The sequence below is a fragment of the Tachyglossus aculeatus genome, chromosome 13, assembly GCF_015852505.1.
Source record: "Tachyglossus aculeatus isolate mTacAcu1 chromosome 13, mTacAcu1.pri, whole genome shotgun sequence".
NCBI lineage: Eukaryota > Metazoa > Chordata > Mammalia > Monotremata > Tachyglossidae > Tachyglossus > Tachyglossus aculeatus.
The window spans coordinates 20,639,458-20,663,794 of NC_052078.1; the positions used below are offsets into that span (position 1 = coordinate 20,639,458).

Sequence of the window (24,337 nt, forward strand, 5' to 3'; positions counted from 1 at the left end):
TGGATTTAAGACAAAATAAACCATTTCAATCTTCCAGCCACGTTGCCTTTGTGATGCTTTGTGCCTCTTCCTGGTCACCCATGCGAACAGCGCGGGGCTGACGTGCTTTTGTGCCGATCAGGCTCTGCTCCTTCATCTCTCCGCACATTCACATGCTCCCGGGAGTCAGGAATTTCCGTGCCCCTCCGGGAATTATGTGAATATTTCCTAGGGGGAATAAGCTTATCCCCTCCGGAGGCTGTGTCATTGAGAGGGTTCTCATGTCTCTGGAGATAACCGGGTAGTTATTAATTACAATGTCACAATTGTTGCCTGCACTGCGGAATGCACTAACATCTGTTAAATGTCAGGTACACAATGTATAGCATGAATTATTCTTGTATTAACAAACCTGTTTAGCCTATTGAAGCTCATTTAATTGCATTATGATGTCTCCCAAGCTCTATTTCAAGTTGCAAGTCGATATTACCCTGCCCCGCAAGTGAAGTGTGTTATTGTAGTTCCGAAAATATATTACTAGGAGGGTGATAAGCAGGAGTCGGTATCTAACGCTGCCTCTGCACTCTGCCCCAGACAGACCCGCGCAGAGCCTGCGGTCCACTTTAAAGACGATGGAAACACTGAAGAGGGCCCAGAAAAGAGCAATAAAAATGAAATCAGTCAGTGGTACTTCTTAAGCGCTTATTGTACACTAAGCACTTGGGAGAGTACAGTAGTGTTGGTAGACATGATCCCTGCCCACAATGATCTAGTCTGCAGACTAGAGGGGGATACAGACCTTGAAATAAATTACAGCTAGGGGAAACGGGAACGCTTAGGGATAGATACATTAGTCCTGGGGGGCTGAGAGGGGGGTGAATATCAAATATTAAAGGGACAGAAAAAAGGTGGGAAAATGTTGAAGGAATTAAAGTTGTTGAGTCTGGAGAAAAGAAGGATGAAGGGGTATAATTAACGATCGCCAAAACTGTGATGTTCAAGCTGACCAGCTGGGTCACTGTCCACTGAGGATCAAGAGGAAATGGGTGAAATTCAAACGGGAGAGATTTCAATTGGATTCAAGGGAGGCAGCCTGGTGTAGAGAAAAGAGTACGCGGGGCTGGGAGTCAGGAAGCTGGATTCCTGGCCTAACCCTGCTCCTACCCTGCTGTGTAACTTTGGATTAGTCCCTTGATCTCTGTGGGCCTCCATTTCCTCAGTAGTAGAATGGGGAAGGCCCACCTCTCCCTACCTCTTGATCTCCCTACCTCAGAGAGATATTATGAGGATAAATGGAGGTAGACGCGAGCTCGTTTTGGGCGGGGAACGTGTCTGCCAACTCTGTTGAATTGTACTCTCCCAAGTGCTTAGTACAGTGCTCTGCACACCTGAAGTGCTCAATTGATTGACTGATAGATGTAGGGCAGGGGAAGTGTCCGGGCGGGTCCACAGGGCTCCCCAAATTCTGAGGGCGGATGCGTGGGCGCCCCGGCCTAGTCAAGATGTAGGGAGGGTCAGAGGCCCCCACGTGTCCAAGGGGAATGTCATTCATTCATTCATTCAATCGAATTTATTGAGCGCTTACTGTGTGCAAAGCACTGTACCAAGCGCTTGGGAAGTACAAGTAACATATAGAGACAGTCCCTACCCAACAACGGGCTCACAGTCTAGAAGGGGGGGACAGACAACAAAACAAAACATGTTAACAAAATAAATAGAATAAATATGTACAAATAAAATAAGTAGAGTAATATGTACAAACACATATACATATATAGAGGTGCTGTGGGGAGGTGAAGGAGATAAGGCGGGGGATGGGGAGGGGGACGAGGGGGAGAGGAAGGAGGGGACTCATTCATTCATTCACTCGTATTTATTGAGGGCTTACTGTGTGCAGAGCACTGGACTAAGCGCTTGGGAAGTACAAGTTGGCAACATATAGAGACGGTCCCTACCCAACAGCAGGCTCACAGTCTAGAAGGGGGAGACAGACAACAAAACAAAACATACTAACAAAATAAAATAAATAGAATAAATATGTACAAATAAAATAGAGTAATAAATACGTACAAACATATATACATATCTAGAAGGGGGAGACAGACAACAAAACAAAACATATTAACAAAATAAAATAAATAGAATAAATATGTACAAATAAAATAGAGTAATACTTACAAACATATATACATATATACAGGTGCTGTGGGGAAGGGAAGGAGGTAAGGCGGGGGGGATGTGGGGGGGGGGAGGAGGGAGCCCGGAGGCTTCGGGCTTGGGGTACTGCCTTTCAGTAGTGGTTATGAGCATTACTGCGAGAAACCACTGCCAGGGGAGGGTCCCTCTTTTTTTTTTAATAGTATTTGGTTTTGCCAGACACTGTATGAAGCACTGGAGAAGCTAATCAGGTTTGACACAGTCCTTGCCCCACATGAGGTTCAGAGCTTGAATCCCCATTTTACAGATGAGGTACCTGAGGCAGAGAGAAGTGATGTGACTTGCCCAAGGTCACATAGCAGACACGTGACAGAGTCGGGATTAGATCCCAGGTCCTCTGACTCCTAGGCCTGTGCTCTTTCCACAAGACCATGCTGCTTCCCACTCCTCCCTTCTGTGGCCTGAATCCTCCAGCTGTGAAAGGACGTCAGCAATCAGAGCCCCTCTGGTCTCGGGTGGGGATGGGGGGAACCCCGCCCACCAGGCTGAGAACACCTCTGGGGCCCTTGGAAAGAATGTGCTATAGAGAGGCAAATTCTGATGTTAGAAAAGCAGTGTGGCCTAGTGGAAAATGCACAGTCCTGGGAGTCAGGGGACATTATTATTATTATTATTATTATGGCATTTATTAAGCGCTTACTATGTGCAAAGCACTGTTCTAAGCACTGGGGAGGTTACAAGGTGATCAGGCTGTCCCACGGGGGGCTCACAGTCTTCATCCCCATTTTACAGATGAGGAAACTGAGGCACAGAGAGGTCAAATGACTTGCCCAAACTCACACAGCTGACAATTGGAAGAGCCAGGATTTGAACCCATGACCTCTGACTCCAAAGCCCGGGCTCTTTTCCATTGAGCCACAGTGCTTCTCCAACATGACATGAACTCTAATCCCAGCTCCACCTCTTATCTGCTGTCTGACTTTGGCCAAGTCACTTCACGTCTCTGTGCCTCAGTTTCCTCATCTGTAAAATTGGTTTTCAAGACCTGTCCTCTCTCCCCCTCTGAATATGAGCCCATAGGACAGGGACTGTGTCTGACGGACTTATGTGGTACAGTGCTTCGCACAGAGTAAGCAGTTAAATACCATGTAATATTATTAGCAGTAGTAATAATAAAAGTTGTCAATCAGCAATTATCATTATCATCATTATATTATCACTGAGGGAGAGGACCCATCAAAACAAAGCCATAATCAATCAATCAATCAATTGTATTTATTGAGCGCTTACTGTGTGCAGAGCACTGTACTAAGCACTCAGGAAGTACAAATTGGCAACATATAGAGACGGTCCCTACCCAACAGTGGGCTCACAGTCTAAAAGGGGGAGACAGAGAACAAAACCAAACATACTAACAAAATAAAATAAATAGAATAGATATGTACAAGTAAAATAAATAGAGTAATGAATATGTACAAACATATCTACATATATCATCAATCATCATCAATCGTATTTATTGAGCGCTTACTGTGTGCAGAGCACTGTACTAAGCGCTCAGGAAGTACAAATTGGCAACATATAGAGACAGTCCCTACCCAACAGTGGGCTCACAGTCTAAAAGGGGGAGACAAAACCAAACATACTAACAAAATAAAATAAATAGAATAGATATGTACAAAATAAATAAATAAATAGAGTAATAAATATGTACAAACATATATACATATATACAGGTGCTGTGGGGAAGGGAAGGAGGTAAGATGAGGGGGATGGAGAGGGGGACGAGGGGGAGAGGAAGGAAGGGGCTCAATCTGGGAAGGCCTCCTATCATATTATATATGATAATAATATGCTACATGGAAGCACCTGCTGAATTGAAACTGCAGAAATGATCGACTCCTCCGATGCTGAATCCAGAGCCCCTGAGCCTGGCATGCTTTGGTGGGGGCAGAGTGCTGGGCTCCCAGGGCGGGCGGGGAGGGTCTCTGGAGACCCCACCGCTTCTTCCCAGCAAGCCCCGGATGTGAGGGGGTAAGAATTGTTATAGATGTTCCCTCTTTCCTTGGTGGCCAGACAAGGAAACCAGTTAGGTCCTGATCAAATTCACCTCTTTAAAGGAAATTCTCCAGGAGTCCCAGGCTGACAGCTTCATCCCATCTGAGCTGTCCAAGCTGGATCCCCAAGAGAGATGGGGACCTTCTCCTTGGCAGCCGGGAGATTGGCTTCTCCCCTGCACTTTAACCTTGCTCTACGATGGTTGCCAAACTCGATTTCCAAGGTGATTCTCCACCCTGGGGCCTATGGGGTGGGGGTGGGGGGGGGGGGCACCTCGACCCCCCTCAGCGCTCAGCAAGCTGATCGCTCCTAGCCCTAATGGCCCACGTCAGCTGTGGCCTGTCAGCAGCTCCCGGGCCGGGCCGGCTGCGGGAAGAGAAGACGAATGTTCAGGATTTGGGAAGTTATCCCTTCAGCGACAGCCGTTTACCCAGGGAATGGGAATTTCAGGCGCCAGGCTGTCTCCCACGTCTAGTTCCCGAGCCAGTTTCTCCCTCGTAGCGGGTCGCTACTCAGAAGCGGAGACCCCCACCCCCAAGTTGATCTGGCTAATAGTCACACGAGACAGTGGGACTGGGCCGTCATTCGAAACCAAAAATATCAACCCTTCTAGGGGCCGGAGGGAGAGTTTACCCTTCCTTCTCTGGGGCCTCTCAATTTCTTGCTTCCAGCCTTGGGTTCCCTTCTCCATGTAGAGGCTGCCCAGGCCAGCTGGAGGCAGCCCGTGATGGGGGGAGACCCCTTCACCCCTCTCCCCCCGCCCCAAACTGTCGGCAGTTCCCAGCTAATGGTTTGGTCCACGAAGCCTGCTGGGCTTCCAATAAACTTGCTGGTTTATTCAGTTGTAGTAGGACTAGTATTTATTAAATGCCTACTGTGTACAGTGTACTCTACTGAGAGTACTCGGTGTGGTCTAGTGGAAAGAGCACAGGCCTGGGAGTTGGGGGACCTGGGTTCACCACTTGCCTGCTGTGGTGAATATATTATAATTATTATTACAATAAGTATAATAAATACTTATTACTCTATTTATTTATCTTACTTGTACATATCTATTCTATTTATTTTATTAGTATGTTTGGTTTTGTTCTCTGTCTCCCCCTTCTAGACTGTGAGCCCACTGTTGGGTAGGGACTGTCTCTATGTGTTGCTGACTTGTACTTCCCAAGTGCTTAGTACAGTGCTCTGCACATAGTAAGCGCTCAATAAATACGACTGATTGATTGATTGTGAGATCATGAACAAGTCACTAAACTTCTTTGTGCCTCAGTTTCCTCACCTGTAAAACAGAGCTTCAATGCCTGGTCTCCCTCATAGCCCCATGTGGGACAGGGTCTATGTTTGACCTGATTAACTTGTGCTTGACACACAGTAAGAGCTTAACACATACCCCAACAATAATAATAATACAATACTAGTATTATTATTACTACGCCCTGGGAAAGATTAGAGTTAGAAATGGACCCTGTTCCTCAAGGGGCTCACAGTTCATTCCACTAGTTCATTTGCCTCTTTAATTTTTGCTTATTTTAGTCTTTTAACTGGCTACATTTATGTTTTTCCTTATGTATGTGCTCTGTGTTTGTCTGTCTCCGCACATTGGATTGCAAGCTTCTTCAGGGCAGGGGCCAAGTCTCCTAAAGTACACTGACTGTAGTCTCCCAGAGAACTGGAAGTCAGAAGTCCCAGATTCGAGTCCCAGCTCCACCACTGGCCTACTCTGTGGCCTTGGGCAAGTCACTTAACCCCCCAGCACCTCAGTTTCCCTCTTTGTAAAATGAGGATGATACATTGGGAGGCCCCATGTGGGACAGGGACTGTGTTTGATCTCATATGCTTGTATTTAGCACAATGCCTAGAACATGGTAAGCACTTGGTAGATGCTATAAAAAGGGATCTTGGATAGTGCTCAGCACAACAGGTGCTCAGTTCAGTGCTCTGCACACAGTAGGCACTCAATTTGGCACTCTGTAAACAGTAGTCACTCAGTGCTCTGCACACAGTGGGTGTTCAGTTGAGCGCTCTGCTTACAGTAGGTGCTCGGTTCTGTACTCTGCAAACAGTTACTTGGTTCAGTGCTCTGCACACAGTAAGTGCTCAGTTCAGTGCTTTGCATACCAAATAGGCACCTACTAGGATGTGTGGCAAACAGTAGAAACTTAAAAAGAACTCACGCGATGAGGATGGGGACGGTGATAGCCACAGCAACTGCTACAGCAGCCACCAGCTGAGCTGGGTGTGAATCTAGAAGGACAGAGGCAGGAAAAAAGGCCACCTGGGTCAGAGATGCCACTGGAAACCCATTTATTGGGCAAATTCAAAGCATCCCGTCAGCAAGCCAAGATAGTGTGTTTCTACTTGGGAAATTGTTACCTGTAGCGCACAATCAAGTTGAATGAATGCATGGTGGTTGTAAGTTTCCTTACGTCCTAAATTGGAAAGTGAAAGCAGAGGTGAAACACAAGATGAAATTCATTTTAAAGGTATTTAATAAAGCAAACGACAGTCGCTGTGCTACAAACATCCAAACCTCTTTGACGAATTATTTTCCCATGTGAACATCTCTTGGATTAGGTTAAAGAAACTGGTAGCGCTGTGCCTCTGCACTTCTTTCCTTCATCAGATTACCGGGATGAAACATTAGGTCTACGATATAAACTTGTGGAGGAGGGAGAAATCCAGTGATTCCTTTAGTAGAGTCATTAACTAACTTGATTTCATTCCAGGCGCGGTTGTATTCTCCACGGACTAAACTGGAGCCAATGCCAATTTTGTCTGCTAAAACCTAAGGCAGAAAGCAAGCAGTCGGTAAAGAAAGAAAAGAACATTACGGGGTAAGGCGAGGACGGAGCGAGCGTGCTAGTTTGGATTTTGTCAAATGTGCAACTGACCAAAAAATCTACTAATTTGGGAACATGTAGAGGGTTAAGACTGTGAGCCCTGTGTGGGACAGGGACTGTGTCCAACTTGATTATCTTGCATCTACCCCAGCACTTAGTACAGTGCCTGGCACATAGTAAGCGCTTAGAAAATACCATTAAAAAATATGGAAAGTTCTGGCAGGAACCAGGATGACAATGTCTCTGATTCTGCACAAGACTGAGATCTGGTGGACAGAGCATGAGCTTGGCTTCTAATCCTGGCTCCGCCACTTGCGTGCTGTATGACCTTGGGCAAGTCACTTCACTTCTCTGGGCCTCAGTTCCCTCATCTGTAAAATGGAGATTAATTCTGTGAGTCCATTGTGGAACATAGACTGTGTCCAACCTGATTAGCTTATATCTACCCCAGCGCTTAGCACAGTGCCTCGCACGTAGCTTAACAAATACCATAATAAAAAAAGACACCATGTGTGGGAGGGAACAAAATGATGTGGATGGGTGCAGGCTCCAGACCACAAACCGGGACTCGAACTGTGGTCAGGAGGCCAGTGGGCAAACTGGCTGCTGGTAACAAACCCCTCTTTGATCTCCCAATTGCCCCTTGATAGGAAGATGGCACCTCCCTTCTCCATGGAATATATGTATATATGTTTGTATATATACATATGTACATATGTATATATGTTTGTACATATTTATTACTCTATTTATTTATTTATTTATTTTACTTGTACATATCTATCCTATTTATTTTATTTTGTTAGTATGTTTGGTTTTGTTCTCTGTCTCCCCCTTTTAGACTGTGAGCCCACTGTTGGGTAGGGACTGTCTCTATATGTTGCCAATTTGTACTTCCCAAGCGCTTAGTACAGTGCTCTGCACATAGTAAGCGCTCAATAAATACGATTGATGATGATGATGATGATGGACCCAGTCAGACCTCCCGCTTTCTCTGTGATGTTAGTTTCTTAAACCTAAAAACTCCTTGCATGCATCTGAATGTGGGTCAGGCTCAGTTTTTAGCTCCTAGACTGGGCAGTACCTGCCATCCTGGGGGCCTTTCCCAAATATTAACATAATCAATAAGTCTGCTTCTAAACTAGACTTCGAAGGTCTGGATAACAGCGCCATGTCAACTTCCCGTTGCACAAAGCTCTGATCAGGCGTTTAATATTACTATAATTATGATTCACAATAGAAAAAACAGTAGCCTGACCCAAAGCATACACTGGACTATAATTTAGCCCTCCTTGGGGATTAAATGCATTGTGTTTTTCATTTCCTTTCACTGAAGGAAAAGAATTGGTCGCCCTGCTCCATTTCCATCTTAATTACATAATAATCACTTGTGAGGGAAGCATAGAGACCTCAACTTGGGCCTGGAGAGGAGAGAGAATACATGATTTTGGTAGACCAATTATTTATGGAAGATTTTCCCACACAAACTTCCCCAAACTGAGCCCCAACTCCACACAAAAGTGTTCGACTTACATACGTTTGCTGCTCTCACTCCTCAGCCTCCCTCCCAAAGACTATCTCTCTAACATAAAGTGCTTACTGGCTGGGGTTATCTGAGTACATGAGGCCCAAACCTGCTCCAGTTTCCTGATAATTCAGGAAACAGTGCACTAGATTGCTTGAATTATCCACATAATCGCTAGGTCACCCATTTCAATTTGCCCTGAGTGGCTATCGTCAATAGCCCTTCTAGACTGTGAGCCCTTTGTTGGGTAGGGATTGTCTCTATCTGTTGCCAAACTGTACTTTCCAAGCACTTAGTACAGTGCTCTGCACACAGTAAACGCTCAATAAATATGACTGAATGAATGAATAGTGGGAGTAATATGGAATTTCAGGGAATAGGTTTTCTTAAATCCAATGCAGGGCTACTTTTTTAAATGGTATTTGTTAAGCACTTACTCTGGGTCAAGCACTGTTCCAAACCCTGAGGTAGATACGTGAAGTGAGCCACGTGGGGCTCTCAGTCTAGGTAGGAGGGAGAACAGGTATTGAATCCCCATTTTACACACTAGGGCACAGAGAAATTAAGTGACTTGCCTATGGTCCCCAGCAGGCAAGCGGTGGAGCTGGGATTACAACCTAAGTCCTCCGACACCCAGGCCTGGGCTATTTCTACTAGGCAATGCTGCTTCCCTTCCATTCCTATCCTTAACTGGGAGGACTGGGTTTCCAGGGGGTGGGGCAATGTAGAAAGCCTGCGAAAAACCCAAAAGAGCGGTTATAATGATAATAATAATAATAATGGCATTTATTAAGCGCTTACTATGTGCAGAGCACTGTTCTAAGCGCTGGGGAATTTACAAGGTGATCAGGTTGTCCCACGTGGGGCTCACAGTCTTCATCCCCATTTTACAGATGAGGGAACTGAGGCCCAGAGAAGTTAAGTGACTTGCCCAAAGTCACACAGTTGACAAGTGGTGGAGCCGGTTACCTGCTCTCTGACTTGTTGGTAGGAATATCCTCCCCCGAGCTCCCTACCTGCCATGCCCAGCCTTCCCACTCTACTGCCAGGTAGGCTAGACCTGCACTCTAAGCTCCAAGGCTAATTCTTTCAGGCAGCAGATGTAGCAGTAGTAGTAGTACAGTAGTACTAGTAGTAGTAGCAGCATTCTTGAGCATTCACTCGGTGCAGGGTGCTTGGGAATTAACCAAGTGAAAGGTCTTTGGGGACCCAGCTTGCTAAGCAGTTTATGGGGCTGACCCCCAAGTTTCTCCAGTCCCCTGGCTCACTCACCTCTTAAACGTGAGTGAGTGGGCAGGCCACGGGGAAAGAAGCAACAAGCCCCCACCCCTAACTGACCCAACACTCCCATCCAGACCGAGGAGACTAAAGGGAAGGCCCTAATGGTCAATAAATAGTCAGGCTGGGACTCCTGGAGAAATCACCTGCAGGGATCAGGAAGCAATGAGTTCCAGGGTAAACATCAGCTCAACTCCTAGGAGCTGGGAGAGACCAGAGAAAAGGGAGGCTGGAATGGGCCGCTCACGACCAGGTTACTGGGTGACTGTTCCAAGCTCCTTTCAGCCACACACTGCCCCTTCTTTCCCTCCCTTTCTCCCTCCTCTCCTATCCTACCGGTCGACGGAGGGGCAGTCGCTAGGAATGCTTAGTACAGTGTGCTGCATACAGTAAGTGCTCAGTAAATACAATCGATCGATTGATTGATTGAAGGGGGGAGGGAGTGGGCCTTTGGAGGGGAAGGGAAGGCTGGAGGAGGCAGGAGAAGCTCACCAGCTGGGAGAATCTGGACCTGGTAGATGGTGCAGGGAGGGATGAACGAACATTAAAGAGGCCATCGCCTCTTCATCTCTTTAGAAGAAATCAAGGCACCCCCACAGTTGAACACCCACACCCATATCCACACACACCCCTCCAGAGGTGGGTTCGCCCTGCCCCAGATGGGACAACTGGCCCCTTAAATCAAACGATCCCATCAGGAGGAGGAAGAAAGGTTCAGAGATAGTGCCAGGCTTTCTGGTTCGAGCTGGATTTTTAATTACAGGTGGCACGTCAGCCACGGAGAAGGGCCAGACGGTTTGAGTTCACTTAAAAGACTGGAGCAACAAAGGATGCACCTTTGACAGGGAAAAGGAGGAATGGCTTAGAAATGATTTCACAGTTAAAAGTAGATTTTCAGGTCACTTTAATGTGAAGGTCTCCAGTTCAGTTAGCTTTGGGAATGAAAGCAAATAAGCTCCCTGTATTCTGGTGATAAAAGATTTATATTCAGACAGTATATACAGACAGAACCAAAACGGGAGATTAACACTATAAGGTTAAATGGAAGCTACTTTGGCCCGAGCTCCCTGTTTGTATGTGTTCCAATACGTATGGTCATGAAAGCAAATCTCTGGTATAGTTTGTAAATGAGATGAACACGGCTTAATATACCTTGAAAAGCAAAGCTCGGTGGTAGAAGATTCCTTTCTTGATTTTCCCAATAGGTATGACATTGGATTTCAGAGCAAATTCTATTTCACTTATGTGAAGTTCCCAGCTGAATTTATGTAATCCATCTTTTTCAATTGGACCGCCCATCTTTTCTGCCACAAACCTGTTTTAATTTAAATCAAGAGCAAATGAATCAGTCTTCTCAATCTTATTTACGAGGCTTCATCGCATAATTACATGGGTACAAATAGAACCTTCAGCATGCATAAAAGCTGCCTTCTGATCTTTGTTGTGTTTGCTTTACTTTTTATTGTTCAATTACTATAAGCAAGCTCCACATTAAGCTAATTAGCACAACAATGTGCTGTCCGCGGGCCATTTAGACATGTTGCAATTCTAGTACTTTCATTAAATGTTGAACAGCATTTTGGAAATGAGTGATAATTTTCCCGATTGTTGGAACGCAAGATTAAAATCAATGCCACATGACGACAAGGAGAAATGGAGCCGTGTGAAAGGCTTTGGAGTTACAAGCAGTGACTCACCCTTGTAGTGCAATTAGTATTAATCCCAAACTCCTCCTGAGGTGGGGATGAGGGAACTGATTTCTAAACGCCTGGTGGCCCAGTCAGCAGATTTCCAAACACCTTTCCACGGCCATCATTTATTTTAACACCAGTCTTCCCCTCTAGACTGTCAGTTCTACAGGACAGGACTGTTTGTACATATTTATTACTCTATTTATTTATTTATTTATTTTACTTATACATATCTATTCTATTTATTTTATTTTGTTAGTATGTTTGGTTTTGTCTCCCCCTTTTAGACTGTGAGCCCACTGTTGGGTAGGGACTGTCTCTATATGTTGCCAATTTGTACTTCCCAAGCCCTTAGTACAGTGCTCTGCACACAGTAAGCGCTCAATAAATACGATTGATGATGATGATGATGACTGCGGACAGGGCATGTGTCTATCATCTCTGTTGTATTGTACTTTCCTAAATATTCATCCCCCTACCTCACATTACTTACAAATGTAAGTATCTGTAACTCATTTATACTAATGTCTGTCTCCCCTTCTAGACTGTAAACTCATTGTGGGCAGGGAGTGTGTCTGTTCATTGTTATATTGTACTCTCCCAAGTGCTTAGTACAGTGTTCTGCAGACGATAAGGGCTCAACAAATACAAACGGATGTCTGACTGCTTAGTACAGTGCTCTGCACACAGTAAGTGCTCAGTGCACATCACTAATTGACTGATTCCCCCACCCTAGCACCTCTACCCCTGCCTTTCCCTAAACCTGGTGTAGAGAAAGTTATCTTCATCTCCCTATTCCGCCAAAGCTTTTAGCAGATACAGCCATCGGGGGGTGAGGCCAACTCAAACCAATGCACCCCTCTCGCTCCCAGTGCTCTGCTCTGCACACAGGAAGCGCTCAATAAATGTGATTAAATGAATGAACTTTCCCATGTTTGTTGACTAGAAATGAAACTGGGATTACGCTTTCTTAAAGCATGTCGTAAAATATCAATGAGCCTAAAGTGACCTAAATGCTTGACTCGTTCCTAAAATAGCTGGCAGTAATTCATTGTGGATTTTATTTGTAGCCGATAATCTGGTCTGAAAGTCAATCAGTCAATTGCATTTATTGAGCACTGGGTGCACAGCACTGCATAAGCTCTTGGGAGAGTACAACACAACAATATAAGACACATTTCCTGCCCCCAAAACGAACTCTTCTGCATGGGAGAGACACTGTGCTCAATCTGATTACCTTGTACCTGCCCCAGCATTTAGCACAGTACTTGACGCATAGTAAGGGCTTAACAAATACCACTGTTATCACTTAGGAGCGAATCCAGTTTACGCTCCTTCTTGACGAGCCCTGGCAGATCGAAGAGAGCTTGACTGGAATAGATTTCAAAAATTGAAAGGGGAAAAAACTTACTGAGCAAGAGCTTGAATTTGGTCCTGCGGGTTGGTGATGGGAAGGATTGTTCTGGACACCTCAGTGACATATTCACAGAGATCAGGGTCAGCCGGTGGGAGCCATTCTTTCTCTTCAAGACGTGCTGCTGGAGCGACCTTGAATGCAAGTGGCATCTCCTCCTCTTCTTTGATTTTTTCCTCCTCTTTTCTTCCTTTCCCCTTTCTTTGACAAACCAGAAACAAAACTTTAAAAACGAAGGTACACTTACTGTGCTTTTGGTCAGTACTGAAGTGTTCCAAACCCTAACTGTAACTACTGAGCTTTTTGGGGTTCCCTGGAAATCAAGCATCAATTTTTGCTTCAGATTCACTAAAACCAAAAATTTGGGGACTGTTTGTTGGTGCAAGCCCCAGAGTAGAGCAAGAAATTAAATAAACTTCAAATTTCAAAGGAAACACAACAAACTTAGCTCAATAAAATCATTAAAAATAAAAATGCTGAGAGAGCAAAGGCCCTGGTGGGTGGTGGATTTTTAAGTAGATAGTAAGATTATCTAACAGCACTGAGCTGTAAGCAATATCAGAACCCCTAGAGAACCGACAGGGGCTCAGGTGGCCAAATTCAGATCCAGGAAATTCCTTCTTACTCGTAGTTCCCCCTCTTAGGCATGTTTCTGATTTTAAAGTCCTATCATCATCATCATCATCATCACCACCATCATCACAATGATAGTAATAACAATAACAATGATACTTGTTAAGCACTAAAATCAGATCAGAAATATTCCATTCCACATGGGGCTCAGAGGGGTGAGGGAAACAGTCATTTATCCCCATTTTACAGATGAGGAAGATGAGGCACAGAAAAGTGAGGTGACTTGCCCAAGGTTACACAGCAGGCAAAGGGCAAAGCTAAGACTAGAACCCAAGTCTCTTGACTCCCGACCCCCTTCTCCTTCCTGCAGAGCACATGGTTTCAATGAAAGGAGGGATGGGAAATAGAATTTCATAATCAGACCATAGACAGGCTTCATTGGGGTAGGCCACTGGTCCCTTTAAAGCCAATATTCTGACTTGGACAGTGGCACCCAAGGATGCTTGGATTTGCTCCAATAGATGGTAGTGCTTAAAATTAAAAAAAAAATTCATTTTCCCAAGGCTATCATGGAGCCACACACCACGGAGAGAAAGAGACAATCGGGGTGATTTAGTTTCCATCCCTGCCAGTATTAGGTTTAGCTTCACAACTGTTTCATTTACATTTTCCTCATCTAGGCACAAAGTACTCAAAGTGAAACGTCAGCAAATTCACACCTTAGTCCTTTTTCCTTAGTGCTGCCTTTGCTAACAGAAGTAATCGTTCGTCCAAGAAGTTCTGGCTTTTCGTCCGAAGGAGATGGCTGTGGAGTACTAAAATGATACAGCTTTAGATACTTGTGAAAAGCATAACCAAGGTTAACTCACATGTACACACCCATAAACTTCATTTTATAAGCCATCACTCAACTTTATTTATACTATGAAAGCGAAAATAAATGAAAATGAAAAATGAAAATCATTTCTATCTTTTTTCCTACTCTTTTTCAAGATATATGAAAATTCCAAGAAATGCTGATAAAGTCACTATTTTCTCACCTGGCTTTTTCTTTACTTGATTTTCTTAAAGAAGATGAGGTGCTACGTCCATAATGTTCTAGTACCTTATCATCTCCAGAAGATGGAGGTGGCGTACTGAAATTATACAAATTTCAAGTTGTAAGAAAAAGGAAACAATAATAATAATGGCATTTGTTAAGTGTTTGCTACGTGCCAAGCACTGTACTAAGTGCTGGGGTAGATGCAAGATAATTGGGTCAGAAATGATCTCTTGTCTCTCACTGGGCTCACAGTCTATGTAGAAGGGAGAACCGGTATTTAACCCCCATTTCACAGTAGAGGAAACTGAGGCACAGAGAAATTAAGTGACTTGCCCAAAGGCACACAGCAGGCAAGTGGCAGAGCGGGATTAGAAACCAGGTCCTCTGAATCCCAGGCCTCTCCTCTTTACACCAGCCAAGCTGCTTCCCACAAGTTAATCCATTTGGCAATAATGCCTTGTGTCCAGACATTAAAACTTTTTGAAAAGAAAAAAAACAAAACATGATGCAACCCGTGTTGAAAAAAAAACACCAAAACAGACAAGTTCAAACTGCTCAGGGATTAGGTGAAGACATATGCAAATAATGACCGTGTCACATAACAGAGACAATGCCTTTATTTAAAAAAAAAAACAAACTTCTGTGTAGCTATGCATCCATCTACCACAAAAGATCTGGATCAAAAATAGAGACAAGGCTCTTTATGAGGCAAGCCCATTAGCTATTTTTATGGCTAGATAATAAACTAGGGGAGCCAACCCTATCAAACTAAGGGTCAAGTAGATTGAAAAGGACACAGCACATTCCAAGAACCAGTGCAATGCTTAGTACACTGCCTGGCACATAGTAAGTGCTTAACAAATACCATTAAAAAAAAGCAAAGCAAAAAACTGCAGTTCCCTTATATCCTACCCATGTTCTTGCAGGCTGGACCACCTCATACATGGAGTAAAAGAGACACTCTCCCATAGCCCTCCACTTTCCCAGAGGCCCTTGATGGGGGTCAGGGAGGGGAGAGGTAGATTGAGCCACCTGCCTCAGTTTCCTCATCTGTAAAAATGGGAATTAAAACAGCTGTTCTTCTTCCTTTAGATTGGGAGTCTTGTGTGTGACAGGGACTGTAACCAACTTGATTATCTTGCATCTATCCTAGTGTTTAGTACAGTACCCAGCACGTAGTAAGCATTCAACCAATACCACCACTATTATTACTATAATTACTATGCCCCTCATCCACTGCCCCTCTACTCTGGCCTAATTAGTGCCAGAAGTGAAAGCGGGGGAAGGGGGAAGAGACTGATTTAAATGTATTTGGATTATACTTTCCCAAACGCTTAGTTCAGTTCTCTGTAACAGTAAGCAAATACCATTTCCTGATTGATTAGATGAGCCCACTGGCTTTCTCTGCCCAGGGCCTACTCGTACTGCTTGTAGTTGAAAAAAAGGAATTGTGTTTTGATTCCCCAGAAAGCAACTTACGTTTCCGGAAATTTCGAATTAACTAAGAGTACTGCACGACTATCAGTTAGTCCTTGGGAACTGATTTCTTCCAAAGACAAGAATTTGGTACCAGGTTTTGTCTGTAAGAAAGAAAAAGAGAGTACACAGTATTACAGATGGAGCCTAATTTCCAAAAAATGAGTAAATAGACATGAAATTGAAGGAAGAAAGACATATTTAACATTTTAAATGAATGTTTTGAAAACCGTAATTCAGGGGGGAAAGGATCAAAATATTATATGGACAAGAGTTTCTCCCCCTCACCCAAGTTTGTTATTGTTCCCTTTAGTGTAAAGAAGAGACGTTGATCTATTTCACTTTTAGCTCTTTCTTGTTTTAAACATCAACCAGCCAAAGGTCTCTGGTATATGTACAAGATTAAAATAACCTCCAGTAATAGACTCCAGTAGCCACCCTCATACATACTAGCTCACAGGGTTGCAACCTAAGAGTAGAAGTATAAATACAGTTTTTTTTAATTACCCCTACTCCTAAATCATAAAGAGATTAACATTATAAAGGAGTTTGAGATATCTTAGGAGTTTGACTAAGAAGTCAGTTTCTACTAGGTACCTTCCAAAAATTTAGGATTGGGGCTATTGCATTTTAACTGGAGTTCAAATTAGAAATTCTATCCTTATAACTGTTTGATACTGATTCCAATACAATGCCCAAAACCATTTGTTCCCAAGAGATAAGTTCTCTTAATTTTATCCCTAAACTTAAACTAGAATACTTGAGCTACCAGTGATGACTTTAAATTGGAAGAGAATACATAACTACAACTCAGGTCTTCTGTGCAAGGTGAAGAGCCCATTTCAAAATTTTTTTTAAGTAACCTTTTGTGAATCTATTATATGATTCCAAAATACTTAAGGAGAAATGTTTTTAAGAGAAATATTTTTCAACAAAACCCCCCATTGGCCCATTCTTCCGCCATTCCCCACCTTCAGGCTACACGTCACTTGCTGCGTCTGGTTCATCTCCTTTAAAACCTCACTCATCGAAAACTTCCAATAGCTACTCATTCCCCTCTGCACTGAAGCAGAAATTCCTTGCCACAATTCTCAGGGCTTTCTATTGGCTTCACCAGCCATTCTCTTCGCTCCTCCCCAAAATACCTCTTACCTCACTCTCTATTTGACTTTCCTGCCTCTGATCCTTCCCTCAGACAATTCTCCCAGCCCAGAATTCCCTTCCCCTTTAAATCTAAGTCACTGCTTTCCCCATCTTCGAAGCCCTCCTACAATCCCATGTCTTCCAGAAGGCATTTCCCAATTCATTTTCTTCTCCCCAGATCATAGGTTCTCTACTACCACCTTTCACAGTTGCCCATAGTTATTTTGGTATGCATTTATTTACCTACTCTAGTTCTCCCCAAATCCATCTTTCCATTCTCTTTTTCCTCTGTCTGTAAAGTGTATTTTTTGTTTGACTCTCCCATTAGACTGTAAACTCCTAAAGGGCAGAGATTTTACTGGGTGACTGGCCAAAGATAGGTTTTGTACATATTACTCTAGTCTGCAATTTGCAGTGTGCCGTGCACCTCTCCCTAGCTACTCCCTTGCTGCTGCACTGACTACCCTATAGCAGGAATACAGCTGGCAAAGACGAGAGAGGGTGAATGGTGTTGTGCCAACCTCTAGCTATCCAATAACCTCTTTCGCACAAGTCCTTGACTGGCCCCAAGATCATCCGTTGTTGAGGATGAGAAACACAATCACATCCACTCTCCCAAGCACTTAGTGCAGTGTTCTGCATACAGTAGGGGCTCAATAAACACTACTGATCGGTCGATCACCTGGATGTCTTCAAATGACTGAATGACTGAAATGAACTCACCTGGCCATAATCATAGAATCCATCATTAATTATATTATTTGAAGATAAGTAGCCAGTTTGACTGTACTTGAGAGAAAGATTGTTATTGAGCAATTTGCTGTGAGCGCCTTCGCTGAAGTTATTTTTGCCCCTTACGGATAGATTAAGTTCTTCAAGAATTTCCAAAGCTCTGGTGATAAAAAACAAACACCTCATTGCACCAGGGCTACTGAGCCAAATCAGTCATCTCTCAGAGGTAATGCTATGACCCCTCTTTCTCAAAATTAAACAAATTCCACCCCAGCTAATAAGATAGACAAAATATAGAGTTTTTAAGTCACATTTCTCCAGCCAATGTCAAAAGAGAAAGTTCATGAGAAGAGATTTGCACTTCATAGTAAGTAAGGCACTGTACTAAGTTCTGGGGTAGATACAAGCTAATCAGGTTGGACACAGTCTGGGGTTGGGGAAGGAGTGAATATCAAAGTCCTTAAGGGGAGCAGACCCAGGTGCTTAAGCAATACAGAAGGGAAGGCTTAGACAGGCAAATGAGGGCTTAGTTGGGGAAAGCCTCTTGGAGGAAATGTGATTTTAGAAGGGCTGGATATAAAGGGGGAGCAAGTTCCAAGCAGGGAAAGAATGTGGGCTAGTTATCGATGGTGAGGAAGATGAGTTCGAGGTTAGTTCTGGGAGGAATGAAGTGTGCAGGTTGGGTTGTAGTAGGAGATCAGTGAAGAAAGGTAGGAGGGGAAAACCTTTAAAGCCAGTAACAACGCATTTCTATCAGTTTCTCTGTTCTTTGTTACAACGGAGTGTACTGGATGGATTTTCACTACCACATGAGCAAGTTTAGATATAACAGAAAATTCTGCAATCCGTAAATACAGTAAGTCCCGAGCACTGGAAATCAGAAACATATTCACCCTCTGCATCACCAGCTTTCCATTGGAGTTGCTGAATATGTCTGGTTTGTTTAAAATGTACATTTTAACTCTCACGCTTGGGTCTCTGATTTTTTAGCAGCTTCCCCAAGATCAGGAAAGCCTGGGCCCAGGTTCTCCTTACCCCAGTTTGCACAGCTTGAGGGCCGTCGGCTCGTCGCTCGCACAGACCATGATGGCCCAGCTGGCGTGCCGCCTGACTTCGTCATGCTTGGAGCGGAGGAGCTTGACAAGGGGTTCAAGGCCTCCTGCATTTCGTAACTAAGAACAGAAAGCGTATGAGTGGTCACGAAAATGACAGTGATGGTACTTGTTAAGCACTTATTATGTGTCAAGTACTCTGGTAAGCACTGGAGTAGAGGTGAGATAATCAGACCGGCCTCGGTTCCCGCCCCACACGGGGCATGTGGTCTAAAGAGGGAGAGAAAACTGGTATTTTATCCCCATTTTGCAAATGAGGAAACCAAAGCACAGGGCCTGGTGGAAAGAGCACAGGCCTGGGAAGTCAGAGGACCTGGGTTCTGATTCTGGCTCTGCCAACAGCTTGCTGTGTGACCTCGGGCCAGTCACATCTTCTCTGTGCCTCAGTTACCTCATCTGTAAAATGGGGATTAAATTCTCCTCCCTTCATTTTAGACTGTGAGCCCCATGTGGTACAGGGACTGTGTCCAACCTGACAAACTTGTATCTACCCCAGCACTTAGAACTGTACTAGACATATAGTAAGTGATGAACAAGTGCCATTTTTTTTAAAGACAGTTAAGTGACTTGCTCAAGGTCACACAGCAAGCAAGTGGAAGGGACAGGATTAGAACTCATGTCTCCTGTAATCTCTTAATGAAGTCATACTACTATACGCTGAAATATATTTTAAAAGTCAAGTTTTCAAATTTTTCATTTTTAAGTAAATATCCCTAAAAGTCAATCATTGAAGAACTGACTGCCTTTTTGGGTAGTTTGGCTTTTCACCCTGAGCAGAAACAAATTTTAGAGGCATTAGAAAGTCCAATTCTTTTGGTTGCAAATATTAAAATACATTAAATGTGAGTAAAGAATTGTACCAACATCTCTAAATTCTTATTTGATGGAGTAACGTAATGAACCAGAATCATTCATGGCCCCAAATGGGTGTACATAGTCCTGTCATTCAGACTGTCCTGACAAGATGATCAATTCAGGAAGCCTTGTCAAGCAGGGGTAAAAAAAAATGTCAAACTGTGGGAGAGTCTTTTTGATAAATGGACATGTTTTAGGTTTTCACAGGAAAAAATCCCAAACACCAAAAGTCATGTAAAGAAGAACAGTGACAACTGAAAGGCTTGGTAAAAAAGCAAACCACCAATTCACTGGCTTTCAGAGGACGTTCAAATTCTCACCTCAGTCCTTGCATCAGCATCGCAGGCGACTGCAGCCAAAGTCAGGGCGACTTTGCTCTGGACTGCAAAATTGGAGGAATGCAGTGGTTCTACCATTGCAGACATAACACCGTGACTCTGTATGCTGAGACGCAGCAGCTCCTGGGTAGCCATGTTGGCGAGGACCATCGCGGCGTTTGCAACAGCTCCATCTCTTTTACAAGACAGGACATTTATTAATGGCTCAATAGCCTCAGCTTCAGCAGCTGCACTAGTTAGATTAGAGAGAAAATGAATTGGGATTAAAGTGCCCTAAACTCGGGAAAAATCTCTTCAGGGCAATTTGCTGAATTTACAGTGAAAACAAATTATAGAAATGGTAGAAAACAGTGAACATGTTAAGCTCTTCGAAGGTAGGGAATGTGGGTATTTTTTGCTTCTGTTGAACTGTCCCAAACAATAAAAAGTACTACTGCTACTAGTAGGAGGAAGAGGCGGAGGAGGAATACGGCTAGGACTCTTACCATATGAGAACAATGTATACATTATTTAGTTGGACACATTTTTTCCCATATAGTTTAAACAACCCACCAAAATGCTTTATTCAAAAAGAATCACTTCTACATGACTGTGAGACCTTAGCCTACCTCAGACATTTTCTTGGGTAGTGGATCAATATCACCTACATGCCAAACTCAAAATCAAATAGCAAGACCGGCTCCCAAACAGCAAGGTTTGGGAATACAATTAGTCCACCAGAAAGAAAACAGTGCTACTTTAAAAAAACAAAATAAAGCTAAAAAACAACAACCGGAAAAGCTCTTCCTTGAATATGGTACTTGGCAATTTGTACTTTGTCTTTGGAAATTTTGAACACATTATCTATTGCATAGAATAAGAACACTGCATTTTAAATTACATGAAATGCATATTTTTCAGCAGCAACTATATCCCCCTCCCTTTATCCCCACCCCCGGCCCCCAACACACACACAAAGTTTAAGGATATCAATTGATACAGCTGGATTTTGAGCAAGGGAAATTTTTTTATTGTTGAGTGAAATCAGTTATATTTCATGTGAGCTGATTCTCTTGTAATTCCAATGGATCAAGAAAAGATGCATCACCAAGGAACAGTGTATGAGCTGTTCTTCTCTCCAATTTTGCTGTCTTTTCTTTGTCAAAAATACATTTCGTCACGTTCATCTTTATCTTCTGCTTATTTCTCTGTTCTTTATGAGGATAGTAAGTTGATGAGAATAAAAATCTAGCTAGTCAAAGCCAGAGGATTCCAGCAAACTATGTGTGTGCCTAACCCAGCTCTTGTTAAATTGCATATCACTGCACAGAGAGGCACACAAAAGGCTGGAAAGAACAAAAAGTACCCAGACATATCAGCTTGTCTTGCGGGCAAACAGCAGAGCTAAGATCCCATTACTATTTCAAAGTACGATGTTCAAGTTTTTATCTACAAAACTTAATTACAGCTTGGTAAGCAGAGTGCACATAAACAAAACAAGTTTTAAAAATCATAATCTGATCCTAGCATGATTGCCATTTATAAAAATAGGATTGTTTAGAAATACTGAACAAGTGTGATGACTTGCTAAATAGTTTTGCCATCTATAATAGTAATGCTGTTTATTAAGCACTTAATAGGTGCCAAGCTTTGATGTAGATACAAAATAGAAGATAACCAGATCAGATTCTGTCCCTGCCCCACATGGAGTTTAAGAGGAAGGGAGGGAGAAAAGGCATTTTCTCCCATTTTACAGATACGGAAACTGAGGCACAAAGACGTTTGGTGACTTGTCCAAGGTCACACACCAGGCAAACGGCAAATCTGAGACTAGGACCCAAGTCCCATGCTCCTTCCCACAGATCACGTTACTTCAGTCGAAGGAGGGATGGGAAATTGAACCTAATAATCAGACCATAAACAGGCTTCATTGGGGCAGGCCACTGGTCCCTTAAACCCAATATTCCAATTTGGACGGTGGCACCAGAAGACGCTTGGATTTGCTCTACTAGCTGAGTGGTGCTTGAAATAAAAACAATTTCATTTCACAAAGACTATATCATGGAACCACACAATGGATGGAAAGAGACCACCATTGGTGACTTAGCTCACACATCTCTGTCTCTAGGCAGCTTTGCCTAAACTAGCCTTTCATATAATTTCACAATCACGAGACCGGCCAAATCCCTAGTCAGGGGGTCACAGTTTGCCTTGGTTTGGCTCACATTTGCTTAGGGCAATCTCCCCCACTCTCAGACACCATGATTTTTTTTTTAAGGAAGCTTGCTGTAGGAACAATGATATAAACTAGTTAAATCCAGTCACTACATCCTGTTCCACGACAGCAAAAGCTTTTGGGAAAATGAAATAGTTTTTATATAAAATGTCACCTCTCTAACTTAGCAAATGCCATGGTAAAATAATATAAAAAGATTCATGACCTGTTGACCTGCAAAAAAAGTGTACGAAACCGTGACATATCAAGGGTGAAACTATTAAGAGATCAGAAAGCAGACCCAAGAAACGAAATAGAAAGCCAAAAAGAAAACCCATCTGTCCCAACAAGCAAAGAACTCCCATCTCAATTTACTTGGAAATTGTTACTAATAGCTAGCATAATAACCTGCAACAGCTATCTGCAGATAAATCAATAACTGAATTTTTCATATCCTTCCAAATACACAATATTGGAAAGAAATAGGAAATCTCTGGTATACAAACAGGAAAATCAAGGGCTGCTAATTCTTAAAAGTGAATTAGTAGTAAGAGTAGTAGGGATAGTAGAAATGCTTCTTATTGAGGAATCACTGAGTTTGTTGCACCGTTCTGTGCTCGGGAAGTATAAAACAAGCAAATGACATGTTCCCTGTCTACAGAGGGCCAAACAAATGTACCAGACTGTAAGCCAAAATAGTCTTTTTCTCGACTTTAATCACATTAAGTTTAATTTTGCTAGAAAGGGGAATTGTTCTTAGGTCCACATCCTTATACTCTGCTCTTTCCCCTAGCTCTAGTTTATTTTAATGTCTGACTCCCCCATGGACAAGGATCATGTCTACCCACGCTATTGCACTGTTCTCTTCCAAGCTTTTAGGTCAGTGCTCTATACGTGGTAAGCACTCAATGAATACTGCTGATTGAGAGATCAGTTTGGTGAGATCTAGAATAATGTTCGGTGGCAGTGTGGGCTCGGTATTGCTTGAATACTTCAGGCCCTTACCATCTGGGTAGCGGTGATGGATATTCCCTTTGAGAACCACAAATGGACAGAGAACCTGTAATGAAGGAATTGATTATGGTATCACAGGTTTCGGGGTTTGTGTAGCACCACCGACACTCCACATCCCTGCCAGCCAGTCAGTCAGTCAGTCAATCATATTTATTGAGCGCTTACTGTGTGCAGAGCGCTGTACTAAGTAAACACTTGGGAGTGTATGATACAACAATAACAGGCACATTCCCAGCCCACAGTGAGCTTACAATCCTCAGGGGGAGACTGCCAGCCAGGTTCCTGATGCCAGCTCAGACTGTAAGCTCATTAGGACAGGCAATGTGTCTGCTAATTCTGTTGCTTGCACTCTCCCAAGCACTTGGTACAGAACTCTATAGTAAGTGTTCAATAAATACCACTAATTGGATTGCAATGAACAAGTAGGTGGGCAGTGGTACAGCACATTACATGTTCAAAATTCACCAAAGTGATCACAGCATAGTGCCATTGTTTCACCCAAGTGCAATCCCCCCATCTTACCTCCTTCCCTTCCCAACAGCACCTGTATATATGTATATACGTTTGTACATATTTATTACTCTATTTATTTATTTATTTTACTTGTACATATCTATTCTATTTATTTTATTTTGTTAGTATGTCTGGTTTTGTTCTCTGTCTCCGCCTTTTAGACTGTGAGCCCACTGTTGGGTAGGGACTGTCTCTATATGTTGCCAATTTGTACTTCCCAAGCGCTTAGTACAGTGCTCTGCACACAGTAAGTGCTCAATAAATACAATTGATGATGATGACGATTGATGATGCCAGGCTAGCTGCCTTGGTAGCTGCTTGTCCACACTAGCTAGCTATTTTCAGGATTCCTGCTGAGCCTACCGCAAGTGACAATCTAGATGATTGTTTGGTCAGACGACAC

General features: G+C 43.3%; 1 protein-coding gene across 2 annotated transcripts in view; it reads right to left on the bottom strand.

Moving 5' to 3' along the window:
- Positions 1 to 6,368: 6,368 nt before the first annotated feature.
- ARMC3 (armadillo repeat containing 3) overlaps positions 6,369 to 24,337 on the bottom strand; it is a 69,010-nt gene continuing 51,041 nt past the window's right edge. The window contains exons 11-21 of one of the 2 annotated variants that reach the window (XR_005453693.1): positions 20,196 to 20,445; positions 18,944 to 19,080; positions 17,900 to 18,068; positions 16,037 to 16,137; positions 14,556 to 14,651; positions 14,235 to 14,330; positions 12,940 to 13,143; positions 10,990 to 11,152; positions 6,725 to 6,979; positions 6,568 to 6,623; positions 6,369 to 6,438 (exon numbers count right to left, since the gene is read on the bottom strand). Coding sequence is in view for 1 of the 2 variants with exons in the window: in XM_038755802.1 (XP_038611730.1) it covers positions 6,770 to 6,979; positions 10,990 to 11,152; positions 12,940 to 13,143; positions 14,235 to 14,330; positions 14,556 to 14,651; positions 16,037 to 16,137; positions 17,900 to 18,068; positions 18,944 to 19,080; positions 20,196 to 20,445 (1,426 nt within the window). In the remaining variant the exon portion in view is untranslated. Of the gene's footprint in view, positions 6,439 to 6,567; positions 6,624 to 6,665; positions 6,980 to 10,989; positions 11,153 to 12,939; positions 13,144 to 14,234; positions 14,331 to 14,555; positions 14,652 to 16,036; positions 16,138 to 17,899; positions 18,069 to 18,943; positions 19,081 to 20,195; positions 20,446 to 24,337 lie in introns of those variants that run through there. The other variant, XM_038755802.1, reaches the window with a different exon arrangement.